At 36.5% G+C, this 13,639-nt stretch overlaps 1 protein-coding gene across 1 annotated transcript; it reads left to right on the forward strand.

Annotated features, from left to right (window-relative positions):
- The first annotated feature begins 2,155 nt into the window (after positions 1 to 2,155).
- LOC129887269 (serine/threonine-protein kinase PBL27) lies at positions 2,156 to 13,292 on the forward strand. The gene is made up of 5 exons (XM_055962301.1): positions 2,156 to 2,561; positions 3,489 to 3,688; positions 3,898 to 4,087; positions 11,429 to 11,820; positions 11,983 to 13,292. The coding sequence occupies exons 1-5, from the start codon at positions 2,438 to 2,440 to the stop codon at positions 12,607 to 12,609; spliced, it is 1,533 nt and encodes a 510-aa protein (XP_055818276.1). The 5' UTR covers positions 2,156 to 2,437; the 3' UTR covers positions 12,610 to 13,292.
- Positions 13,293 to 13,639: the final 347 nt, after the last annotated feature.

Consider the following 13,639-nt stretch of genomic DNA (forward strand, 5'->3'; position numbering starts at 1 on the left):
ATATCGTGGGGGTGCGGACAGAAATAAGTTTACAGCGTGAAATTGTCAGGAAAAGATATGTTAAGACTATTTCCTTATTTCGATAAATTTTCTTAAAATTTAGAAAAGATATGGCTACTTGTTGTAGCCAAGTTACTCATCGTCCTATTCGATGGTGTTAACCGCCGACAATTCTATTCTATACTTCCAAGCTAAATTTATCTACTTTTGATTTTTTTAAAATAGGGATTAAAATTAGTGGTATATGGTTAGCATTAATAGAGAGATGCTTATAGTGGTGATTGTGGAAATGAAGGTGGTGAAAATAGCGGAGAAAATGATTGAATTGGAGAGGAAGAAAAGGAAAAGAAATGGAAAGTGAAAAAGAGAAAGAAATATTGTTCATAAAAAAAAAAGGTCAAATATATTTTTAAATTATTTAAATTGGATTAATTTTATCCTTTGTTATGTTTTTGGCTCAAAAATATACTCGTCGTTATATTTTTGGTTAAAAGCATCCTTCAACTAATAAAATAATTCAAAATACTTAAGGGCTCCTCTAAGACAAAAAAAAATAAATTAATTTTGTCCCTAAACTATTTAATGTAGGATAGTTTAATCCTCCAATTAAAGTTTGGGATAAGTACTCTTAATTGTAAAGACTAGATCAAGAACTTATATTGAAAATTATGAGATTAGTTTGACTATTTTAAATGACAATTTTATATAATGTCAATTTAATATTTTATAGAAAGCTTAATTATGTGCATTAATCTTTTAACTAAATATTTATTCTATTGTTTCCTTTCAACACTATTATATGGCCTGAAACTTGAGATGACTTCCGAGAAGTAATGTAAGGTACCAAGTTATAATTTAATTATTTTTTTTATCATAGCACTCTCAGAATTTGTACAATGAATCCGTTATAATAAATATAGTCAATAAATTTTGAATATTTTTATGTAAGAAAAGGTACATGATATTTTATTATGTTTAGAAATAAAAACTCATACCTAATGTATAAGAATCTGGAAGGAAAAAAATGGTTATGTAATTATTTTTATTTTGTTATAATGAGAAGTGCTTATACTATTATTTTCTTATATGTTTTCCACATCCCCCCCACCCCCCACACCAAATAAATAAATAATTAAATTAACAAGAGCAAGGGAAAGATTTGGTCTTTTATTTTTTGGAGCAACTGTTAATAAGACAGAATATTATTTTCTTATATGTTTCACACATCCCCCACCCCACACCAAATAAATAAATAATTAAATTAACAAGGGCAAGAGAAAATTTTGGTCTTTTTTTTTTGGAGCAACCGTTAATAAGACGAATATTATTTTCTTATATGTTTCACACATCCTCCCACCCCCACCCCCACCAAATAAATAAATAATTAAATTAATAAGGGCAAGAAAAAGATTTGATCTTTTTTTTTAGAGCAATCGTTAATAAGACGAATATTTTTGAGCTATTTTAACAGTGAGAGAGCAGTTTGTATAAAAAATATAATAATGATGATATTTCGAGCCAAAAATATAATGAATTATAAAATTAATCTTTTTTAGAAGGTTAAAAATATATTTGATCCTTCTTTCATTTTTGAAATAAAATAAATAATCTTGTAAACAATGTTCATGCTAAATGGGCGATAAAAGTGGTATTAATGCCCCTATGAACAAATTTAAGTGGGTAATAAGATCCACAAACTTAAATTATCTTCTTAAAAACTATGGTCTAGTTTAGTTCTTTATGTATTTTGTTTCTTTATTTTCTCAATATCTTTAAAAGAACATGCATAGAGTTTGGTATATAAAAGAGGAAAGAAAGTATAGGAAATACAACAACAAAGACAAAAAGATAAAATATTAAATAAAGTATTTCCAAAAGTTACGTCAACTTTTTCTTACCTAACAAAAGCAATTAACTCTATACATAAATATAAAATAAGTAATTTATATTTCACTTTTTGTCCCTAAATTTCATCCATTATCCTACTTATGCCCTTGGGTGAATAGGATTACAATTCCAAGAAGATCATTTTAAACAAGATAAAGATTCACCTAATCAATTTTTGTTTGTTTTTACCCTCACAATAAATTAATTTTTATTTCCTTATATATATATATATTTAACACCATAAAATCCAATTTTTATTATTTATTTTATTTTATAATAATAAAAGCCAAAGATTTTGCTTTTGTTTCTGCTTTTCTTTAACCATCAATTTTCTTGGATTTGTTGATCTACTTTGTCTGAAATTGGAAGGTGTTGATCTTTGTTGTTGTTGAGCTCATTTGGGTCACTGATGAGTGGCTCATGGATGAAGAATATTTACTGGAAAATTCTGGTGTAATGGTGAAGGCAACAAGTACAAAGCTTGATTTTTGTTATAGAATTTTGTGAAGTGGGTTCTTTAGGGTTTTGTGTAGATTTGTGTGGATTTGATATGGGTGGGTGTTTTCCTTGTTTTGGATCATCAAACAAGGAAACTGGAAACAATTTGGTAAAAAAAGAGTCTTTCAAGGATGCTTCTTCTGCTCAATCTATCCATTTAACCAAAGTTAATTCAGGTGTGTGTGAACTCTATTTTTTCTGTTCTTTGCTTTGGTTTAAGTAGAATTTTAGTCCTATTTGAGTGGGGTTTTTCTGTTATAGACTTGATCTGAGTTTTTGTGGTGTTTTAGCGAGGGGTTGTTACAGATTTGGTGGGTTCTTTCATGAAATGAATTTGGTACTTTTTATATGTTTTTTTTTCTTGTTTATTCTTCAGTAATGCTGATGTATATTTGAGAGATCTGTCACTTGTTCTAATTGTTTTAAAATTTTGTTTTCCCTATTTAATTGTTTGAATTAGTCAGAAATATTGTATACTATAAGAAAAATAGACTCTAATAGACACATTTTGACTGCAAAAGTAGACATTTTTGCTTTCTTTTTAGGGTCTATAAGAAACCGCATGTCTTCCTCAACAAAGGAAGTGGTAAGGCCTGCGTAGATCCTCCCTCCCCAGACTTCACTTGTGTGATTACACTGGCTATGTTGTTGTAGTTGTGTGTGTGTAAGAAGAAGGGGGGGTGGGGAGAGGGCTTTCAAGTAGATGGAAAAATGAAACTTGTGTTAACTTCACATGCAAGGAGAAGAAGTTCAATTTTAAGCCATGGTGTGACAGATTCTTTACGGTCTACCTCTTATCAACAACGAGGAATATGTCTACTACCTGAACAGGCTAGTAATGTGTCAATAAGAATGCTGTGAAATGAATTTCAAAAGGATTGGCATATTCCAATGAATTTGTTTGGGAATTTGGATTCTCATAACACAGTAGAGCCTAAAAGCTTGAACCATCATGATTAATGCAGTGTAATGCTCGTACTGCTGTAACTTATAAAAGAAATGCTCTTATTGCAGTTAAAAATGTCAATGGATCATTTTGCAAGTTGACTTGTTTCTTTTTCTTCTTTATTGGTATTCACTTGATGTTTGTTTCTTATATATAGATAAATCAAAGTCTCGTGGAAGTCATGATCCTAAGAAAGACCCAGCCATTCCAAAAGATGGACCAACAGCACATATTGCTGCGCAGACATTCACATTTCGTGAGCTTGCTGCTGCAACGAAGAATTTTAGGCCTGAGTGTTTGCTTGGAGAAGGTGGATTTGGACGTGTTTACAAAGGTCGGCTGGAAAGCACCGGACAGGTAGGTGTTACATTATAACAATGTAATTCTGTAATGCAGAAGTAAATCATTAGCCAACTTTAGGTTAGGTTTAGCAAATATTAGCATAGGATAACTATTTAGAGAGATATATGTTAAGCTTAGGAAAGAAAAATTTAAATGTCAGAATCTTCAATTGCACACTGACTTGCAATTTCACTCATGGTTGTGTCGGAATGGTCTCTTTGCAGGTGGTTGCTGTTAAACAGCTTGACCGCAATGGTCTTCAAGGGAATAGGGAGTTTCTGGTGGAGGTTCTGATGCTTAGCCTACTACATCATCCAAATCTCGTCAATCTGATTGGTTATTGTGCAGACGGGGACCAACGCCTCCTTGTTTATGAGTTTATGCCATTGGGTTCTTTAGAGGATCATTTACATGGTTAGACCATTTACTGCAATTTATATAGTGATTTTTACAATGCAGTTATAATTTGGTTCATCTTGAATAGCTATTCACTCACTAGAACCTTGCCCCTTTTCCTTATAAGAAAAGGGTAGCCAAATGTACTTGTTAAATAGACCTTGGACCTAACTCAACCCAAAAGCTCGCTCATGAAGGTAGGATTTCCAAGACCATATTTAGAGTCCCAATTTTCCTCATCCCACTGATGTGGGACTCAACAGTACTAAAAACCCTCTATTCGTGGGGTCCTGGAGAGGTCAGACCTCATTGCGTCTATAACATGCAGCCTTAACTTGCATTTTGCAAGAGGTTGTTTTCATGGCTTGAACCTGTGAGACAACTTTTACTATCCACCAAAGCTCCTCTTCTCCCTATAGCAATGTTTAAAGAGAGAGGGAGGGTTCAAATGAATACATGATGCCTTGGAAATTGGAATGGGTTAGACTATTACAGTTAATGTACAGAGCGCTTATGAAAGTCTTATATCTGAATATAGCTTTGAGTAACACTACTAACAAGTTCTAACTTAGCTGAATGATGAATGGACTAAGCATGGTCTGAATATTCTAATGGAGCTTTTCCAAGATTAAGTGACCAAATCAAAACAATTGGAACATTCTTCAACATAAGAAATTAGATGAGACACTGCTTGCTGATTTGTGTTACATTGGTGCTTTTTTTTGTTTTACCTATTCTTTTGATATTATTGGTTTTGTGGCAGCCCCACTCTTGCCTTTTGGGTCTTCTATTTATTCATGGACATTCCAATGATGGAGTTTTTTTTTTTTGAAAAAGGTAACTTGTAATATGAACAAAGGAATACTCCAAAAGTATTCCAGTAATACTTACAACAAAATTACAGAGGGAGAGGGACCCTACTAGTGCTTCATAAATAATCTAGAATACTTGGAATATCCTCTTCTTCTTGAGGATATTCGTGTTTACACAAAAAAAGGACTAGACAGTTCATCTTCAGTTTCTGCAGAGAGCATCTCTTGTTTTCAAAGCACCTCTGGTTCCCTTCCATCCATATTGTCCACCAAATGCATACTGGGACAATCTTCCATCTCGCTAGAGCCTCTTTGATGCTCCTTGGCATAGTCCAGCTTATGCCTCTTAAATTAATGAAAATCTGCCATAACTTCATAGTCTCTCTACAATGTAGAAAGAGATGGTTTATTGTCTCAATCTCACATTCACAAAAAGAGCACCTAGAGCAAATTTGAAAACCTCTTTTCATAAGGTTGTCCTGGGTGTGTGGCTTGTTTGGCTAGTAGCCAAGTGAAGCATGCTACCTTGAAGAGTACTTGACTTTCCGGATCATCTTCCAAGGCCAGCCACCACACTGTGAGACTGATCTCTGTGATCTCTAAGCTGAACCAACTGAAAATCTGCCTTGCTTGTCTGGTAGCCAAAATAGAGTGTCCTCATTGGAGTTTAAATCTTTGTATTGCTCCAGAGTATTGAGTAGTTCAGCCACTTTGTTAATTTCCCAGTCAATCAAGTGTCTCCTAAACTTGAGATCCCACCCCTGATTGTCTCTCATTTCTCTGATTGTGGATCAGTGTTGTCAAAGGTGCACTTAAGCCCTAAAGCGAGGCTCAAAACGTATTGAGCGCTTCGCCTCGCTTTATGTGCGCTTCAGTGTGGTCATCAAGGTTCTAAGGCAAACTTTTCCTTGCCAATGAGCCTCTTTTGAAGAAGTGACACTAAACAATTGATATTTCACTTTATCATACTTTTTTTTTCAATTTTTTTTTGAGAAAGTTAACATTTTATAGACAAAATACACCCATAGTGTATTTTAGTAGTAATTACATCAGGGGTTTACATTAAGCAAAACCAAAGAGATCTATCACCTATATTCCTCCTAATCTATCTAGAAAGTGAGTAATATCCTCCACCTTTTTGGGGAGGACATAGTTACACCAAAAATAAAAGGTTATAAGACAATTCAACTTCAAACTTTGGAAAGGGGTGCTCTTGTTTTCAAAATATCTTTGATTCCTTTCCTTCCATATTGTCCACTAGATGCAAACAAGGACAACCTTCCTTCTCTTATACTTTTTTTTTTCAATTTCTTGGTCATATATTTGATATTCATGCTTACAATTATTGGTCTTGGACTAAACATATATATTTGTATCTTTTTCTTCCTTTGCGCCTTTTTTCATTAAAGCGCATACTTTATTTGTGCTCGACGCTTAAAGCCCCAATGGACCTTAGAGCTTTTTTGCCCTTTTCGCCTTTGATAACACTGATGTGGATACCTTTTGAAGGCTCAGATTGAACAGGTCATGATACTTGTTCTTCAAAATAGTGTTTTCCCCCATTTCCTACCTTTATTTTACAGCTGTTAGCAAAATTGATCCACTGACTTCTGATAGACCTTCATACTCCAGTCCCATAAGGTTGTGTGGGCATGTAGGTAGTCCATTTGTTCTCCATTCCAAACCTACCCTTAATTGTCTCCTTCCACAATGCTTGTTCCTGTGATGCAAATCTCCATAGCCATTTCATCAGAAGGCTCTGATTCTGCAGCTTTAGATTCCTTATCCCTAGACCCCCTTCTTTTTTGCTTGAATGACTAGATCCCACTTTACAAGATGAAATTTGTGATCATTAGGATCACAGTTCCCTTGCCACAAAAAATTTCTCCTAATGGCATCCATTCTGTCAATCACATTTGTAGGCATTGGGAAAATTGACATCATGTATGTAGGCATGGCATCCAATGCACTGTTGATGAGTGTAACTCTTCCACCTAAGGACCAGTGTTATCAAAGGCGCGCTTTAAGAGCGCTTAAGCTCTGAAGCGAGGCTTAAAACATGTTTAGAGCTTCGCGTCGCTTTATGTGTGCTTCAGTGTGGTCATCAAGGTTATAAGACAAACTTTTCCTTGCCAATTAGCCTCTTTTGAAGAAGTTACACTAAACAATTGATATTTCACTTTATCATATATTGTTTTCAATTTCTTTGGTCATATATTTGTCATTCTTGTTTATAATTATTGGTCTTGGACTAAACGTATATATTTGTATCTTTTTCTCCCTTTGCGCCTTTTTTCATTAAAGCCCACACTTTATTTGCGCTCTGCACTTAAAGCTCCAATGGACCTTAGAGCTTTTTTGTGCTTTTCGCTTTTGATAACACTCCTAAGGACAAATATTTGCTTTTCCAATTCACTAGCTTCTTCTCATATTTCTCCAGAACATTGTTCCATATGCCTTTTGACTTGCTCTTATCCCCCGAAGGCATACCAAGGTACATCGTGGGGAGTTCTCCTATCCCTCCCCCCCCCCCCCCCCAGAATATTTTTCAACACATTTATGTTGGACACCTTATTAACTGGTTAAATGAAGCCTTTCCCCAGTTAATGTGTAATCCTGAGATGGCTTCAAACAATATCAAGACAATTCTTAAATACTTTAGTTGAGAGCTCTCTGCATCACAAAAAATCAGGGTGTCATCAACATATTGTAAATGTGATATGGCCAAGCCCTGTTTATCATTCATGTTGTCATTGAATCCTCTTATCCATCCTTTCATTTGAACTATCCTGAGCATGTCATTTAGTCCTTCCATTGCCAGGACAAAGAGAAAAGGGGACCGGTCCCCTTGTCTCAATCCTCTCTAAGATGGGAAGAATCCCGGAGGAGATCCATTTATCAGAATGGTAAACTTAACAGTCGAGATGCAGAATTTCATCCATTTTTCACCAAAACCTATATTCTCCAAAGTCTTCCAGAGGAATCCCCAGTGAAGGTGGTCGTAGGCTTTTTCAATATCTAACTTACATGTGATACCTGGGACCTTGCTGATCTTTCTGACATCCACACACTCATTTGCAATCAAAAATTGCATCCATAATCTGTCTGCCTTTTATAAAGGCCAATTGCTGAGCATCCACCAGCTTGGAGATTACTTTCTTGAGCCTTTCAGTCAGAACTGTTGATAGGATCTTGTAAATGCTTTCTATTAGGCTTATAGGCCCGAAGTCCTCCAACTCCTTTGCCCCTATCTTTTTTGGAATCAGTGCTATGAAGGTCGCATTGAAACTTTTTTCAAAAAAGCTCTGAGCATGGAAGCTCTGCACTACTGCAACTACTTCTTTACTGACCACATCCCAACAGGCTATGAAGAACGCCATGGTGTAACCGTCAGGGCCAGGTGCTTTATCCCTCGCGCATGCCATTACACAGTCTTTTATTTCCTTTTCACTGAACTGTTCTTGTAGCATGATGTTATCCATCTCGTTCACCATAGTACCAGATCTGGCATTGAATTGTGGTCTCCATCTATCTGTTTCAGCATATAAGTTCTGATAGAATTTAATGATTTCTTCTTTGATCACTGGTGGTTCCCCAGTGCATTCTCCATTGACAGACAACTTGTCAATGTTATTGTACCTCTTATGGCAGTTCGCAATTCTATGGAAAAACTTAGTGTTTCTGTCCCCCTCTTTTAGCCACAAAGCCCTAGACCTTTGTCTCCAAGCAATTTCTTCCCTCTTTGCATTTTCTTCAAATTCAACTGCGAGGACTGCTTGCAAATATGTCTCATCATCTGTCAATTGTCTTTTGTCTTGGATCCCATTGAATTCAGCCAATTGATTTTGGATGCGTTGTTTTTGCAGTCCTAAATTTCCTTGTCTTGTTTTACTCCACTCTTTGAGTTTACCTTTCAACTATCTCAGTTTACTTGCTAAGATAAAATCAGGCATTCCCCTAACATGGAGTGAGTCCCACCAGTTTTTGACCATCTCCTTGAAGTTTTCAGTTTGTAACCACCAGTTCTCAAACTTAAAATAAGAGTTTGATCTTTCCCAGTTCCCGCATTCTAAAATCAATGGACAGTGATCAGAAATAACCCTATGCATAGTTGATTGTTTGATGTTTCTGAAGGAAGCCTCCCATTCTTCTGATATCAAAAACCTATCAAGTCTTGCTGCAGAATCATGTCTTTCCCCTCTATTCCAAGTGAATTTGTCTCCTGCTAACTGAGGATCTGCTAGCTCCATATCTTCAAACAATAAAATCTGAGAAGTCTAACATAGCCTTATTGAATCTGGTACAGTTTCTTTTCTCTGAAGGAAATGTGACTGTTGAAATCAGCCCCCACCACCCATGGGCCTGAGAAAAGCCCTCTCACTGATGTTAGTTCCCACCAGACCTATTCTCTCTCTTCTCTGTTGTTTGGCGCATACACTCCAGACATGTGCCAACTGAAATCCATTGTTTTCCCCATGAATTTGCAAGTAAAACAATAGGCCCCTACCTCACATACCTCCCCCTCCCAGACTCTACCATCCCATAGAATGAGAATTCCCCCTCTTGTACCACTAGCTTCTAATTGGGCATATTTCACCCATCTGTTAGCCCATAGTTCTCATGAAGGAGTTCTAAAATGGATAAAGCTGGTGACAGTGGAATAATCTACTCAGAAATATGGTAGATGTTGCAATCTAATTCGAGCAACATTAGAGTGTTACAGGAATTACTGATGTAGACGCAACAAGTGTTGGCTATTGCATCACTGTTCGATTATGGTTGGTTACTGGAATGGTTGTATATCTAAGACATTGCTTAGGTGACTATCAATAATTGTATGACGTTAAACATCTATGAGCAGTGATTAGTCTTTACTGTGGGAGGGAATATTTCTTTTGGTTGAAGAGGTTGTTCTTGCTGTCGTGGAAATTATATTGCAAGTTAATGAAATAAACATAGTTCTATTTGGCATCTGCCTTCTATAGTAACAGGCATTAGCATGACAATGACTGGCACCAGCATAGTATTCATCATTGTAATTGTATTCAGCAATTATCTGTTGTATATAGTTGTTCCAGTTGACATTGCCCTCACATTGAAGGGTATTGCATTTCTGAAGTTATTTGAACTAAATCATCCTATTAACAGTGAATCCCATGATCTTTTTACAATTGTGTGGTTAGTAGGAGCTCTTGTTGGAGCAATTGATAAATTGTATATTATTTTCTAAAGAAGTTAAATTTTGATAACTAGTGTCCTGTTAATCATTTGAAAAACTGAATTTACATATGTAGATACATATAAGATCTGACTCTGCCTTCTAATACCTATTAAGGGACCTTAACGACCTTTGGCCCGCATTTTCCTGCTTTAGTGTGGGATCGTTCAAGCGAATGATATCACAATCGTTCTGAGACATTTTGGGTACTCATGCTTGAGAATGCATCTGCTACCGTTGCTGGAAATTCACTTGGGAACCTAAACAAAGCGTGCAAAATTATCTCCCAATGTTGTGGGTTTTGGAGACAGGAGAGAGCCAAGGAACTCGTGCAAATGTTCAGCAAAGCCTTTGCCAAATGATGGGAGCCTACTTCCATTAGCAAGTCTTTTACACCACTTCTATTTATATCTCGATGGTCTGAGACCAAGGAACAGTAGAATAATGAAAAGGACATGGAGGATATGATTGAGGTTGCAGTAAGCAGTTCAGACAAGCTAGGGCTGGAGGTCAAGGTCTATGGATCTACCATATATGTGCAAGAGAGAAAGAATGTAATGAACATGGGCTGGCTGGAGTTGTTGATTGTATTACTGAGAGAGAAAGGGAATAAATGATTAACAAACCACTTCCCACCCCCTCCCATTCAGAATAGAGTGTATTAGTAGTTTGCATTAGTAATGCTTGTATTAATTATACATAGACTATTTCTTATGCATTGTTTGGTTTGGTGTATTAAAAATAGCATGCATTGCATAAAAACATTTATTTACAAAGATACCCTCAACAATTATGGTAGAAAAATGTAAAAAAGGTTTTCAGGGGCAATGGGTCTTTAACCATGCTAATGCATGCAATAAAACCTCTTGCATTACTAATACCATGGATTTCCATGTATTAGTAATACACACCTCAATACACAATATTGTATAACTAATACAAGCATTTAGTTATGCATAGGTTGAAAAAATGTACCAAACAAGGTACTATTTATACACAGCTAATGAATGCATTATTTTTTTGAATACACTCTACCAAACGACCCCTTAGAGCCTTTCCAATTTGCTTGCAACAATAGATGGTGCGTAAAGTAATGACATAAAGTACGTAGAGATGCTCGACGGAATGCTCTTAATTAGTACTTCCGTCCCTCCATTTGATAAGTTTCTCTTTGCATTATTCTGGTACAATTAAATGAAGCTTTCCATTGTCTAAAGCTGAATTGATCTGTAATGTTGATTGTTTTGTGTTGTGTTGATACTTCTGTAATAGAAACAATGCAGATTATGCAGTGGGACCTAATCCATCTCTTTTGGAGTATGTATGCAGATCTTCCACCTGATAAAGAACCATTGGACTGGAATACAAGGATGAAGATTGCAGCTGGTGCAGCTAAGGGTTTAGAATATCTGCATGACAAAGCCAACCCTCCTGTAATATACCGAGACTTAAAATCTTCCAACATACTTCTTGATGAAGGATATCACCCTAAATTATCAGATTTTGGGCTTGCTAAACTGGGCCCTGTTGGTGACAAGACTCATGTGTCTACACGTGTGATGGGCACATATGGTTACTGTGCTCCTGAATATGCAATGACAGGTCAACTCACATTGAAATCTGATGTGTACAGTTTTGGGGTTGTCTTCCTTGAGCTGATTACAGGCCGCAAAGCAATTGATAACACAAGGAGTCATGGGGAGCATAATCTTGTTGCCTGGGTATGTCCTCTCTGCCATTGTATTTGGTCATTATGATGTGCGTCCTCTGTTTCTTAAATTTCCTTGACATTTGATCTGTTTTTCCTTCAGTTTATATTTACACCTTCAAAAGGCAGAATATCTTTTTCGCCATTTTTTATACATTGAGAAATGTGTTTGCAGGCTCGACCACTTTTCAAGGATCGGAGGAAGTTCCCGAAAATGGCGGACCCACTATTGCAAGGCCGTTACCCAATGCGAGGACTTTATCAAGCACTGGCTGTGGCAGCAATGTGCTTGCAAGAACAAGCATCTACTAGACCTTTAATTGGGGATGTTGTGACAGCTTTAACATATTTAGCCTCTCAAACTTATGACCCTAATGCAGCTGGTGCACAAAGTAACCGTGTTGGTTCATCCACTCCAAGGAGCAGAGAGGATAGACTGCACTCAGTTGATGGAGTAGATAGCCCTGAAGATTGCAGTGCTCACCATGGTTCTCCTTCCATCCAGAAGAATTCTCCTGATTCCAGGAAAAGAGATTCCGCTAGGGATTTCAATACTGGGATGGAGTTGAGGAAAATTGCAACTAGTGGTGGATCCAGTCGTAAGTGGGGTTTGGATGAGTCAGAACGTCCTGATTCTCAAAGGAATAGCCCTGTCAGTGCAGGTAGAACTAGAGAAACCCCAAGGAATCGAGATCTAGACAGGGAGCGTGCAGTTGCTGAAGCAAAAGTATGGGGAGAAAATTGGAGAGACAAAAAGAAGACATATGCAAGGGGTAGTAGTTTTGATGGGATAAATGATTGATTTATGCAACAATATACGTTGCAAGGATTTGTAGGAATATAGGTGTTGATCATCATGATGCAAACACGAAAGATGAAACATGAGGTACTTAATCATTGAGTTCTTGGTTTTCCATACTCAGCTTGGAAGTACGAGTCCTGTCCTACTTTCTGTGTTTGCTCATTGAAGGTAATTCACTCTTGTTCATTGTAAACTTAGATGTTTCAGCTGTTGTGGTCGAAGGAAACACTGTTAAAATGAAAGGGAAATCAGCTTGATGGTGCAATGTGGGACTAGAGTTGTGGTTGGGGGATAAATGGTAGCTGTGTTGTGGCAACATGTTAATCCTGTGTGATAAATGGTAGCTGCGTTGTGGCAACATGTTAATCCTGTGTGTTATGGGGTTTGTAGAGTTTATGGTACAGGAGAAGTGGGGAACCTATCTAACCTTCGCTTCTTATGTGTTCTTTGTATGGAGTAACTTGGTGGATATGGTTTCGGACGTCCCTTGTAAAATTTCATTGTTGCACCTTGTATTGTGTTGTAGTTTCCATCTGTAAGGATTTCCGAGTCTCGCGTCTTGGCTTTTATAGAAAAGGGATTTGAGTATAATCATATCATGTCTCATGAGATGAACGATTGTATATTTTGGATAACCAGTCCAGATTAGAGGATCTGTTAATGAGTTGAACATTTGTTACTAAGCAACAGCGGAAGAGTCTAGTGGGGAACCATCCTCATTATATATTGCTTGCATTAAGTTGATTTGCTCTTAACTGTTGAACCTGCTGTGAACCTTCATTTCATTTTCTTCTCACTAACCAAAGAAAAAGAAGGTGAAAATAATTTCATCAAACAGGGGGAGAAGAGGCCTCTCCTGATCTCATAAAATCAGAATAGAGGAGCTTAGGGTAAAATTTACCCCCTTATTTAATTCCTTCTATTTATATCTACTTAATTTATTTTTCTTTATAGTATGTTATGTATTTAAAAATTACAAAAAAAGGGTATTATAATATATTATTTAAAAATTATGTAATTACTTTAACAT

Source organism: Solanum dulcamara, chromosome 4 (assembly GCF_947179165.1).
Source record: "Solanum dulcamara chromosome 4, daSolDulc1.2, whole genome shotgun sequence".
In the NCBI taxonomy this organism is placed as follows: Eukaryota; Viridiplantae; Streptophyta; class Magnoliopsida; order Solanales; family Solanaceae; genus Solanum; species Solanum dulcamara.

Excerpts from the sequence above, each read along its gene's own strand:
- LOC129887269 (XM_055962301.1), top strand. The coding sequence starts at position 2,438 with ATGGGTGGGTGTTTTCCTTGTTTTGGATCATCAAACAAGGAAACTGGA. Across the intron at positions 3,689-3,897 it reads GGCTGGAAAGCACCGGACAG|GTGGTTGCTGTTAAACAGCT; the intron begins GTAGGTGTTACA and ends GTCTCTTTGCAG. Across the intron at positions 4,088-11,428 it reads TTTAGAGGATCATTTACATG|ATCTTCCACCTGATAAAGAA; the intron begins GTTAGACCATTT and ends GTATGTATGCAG.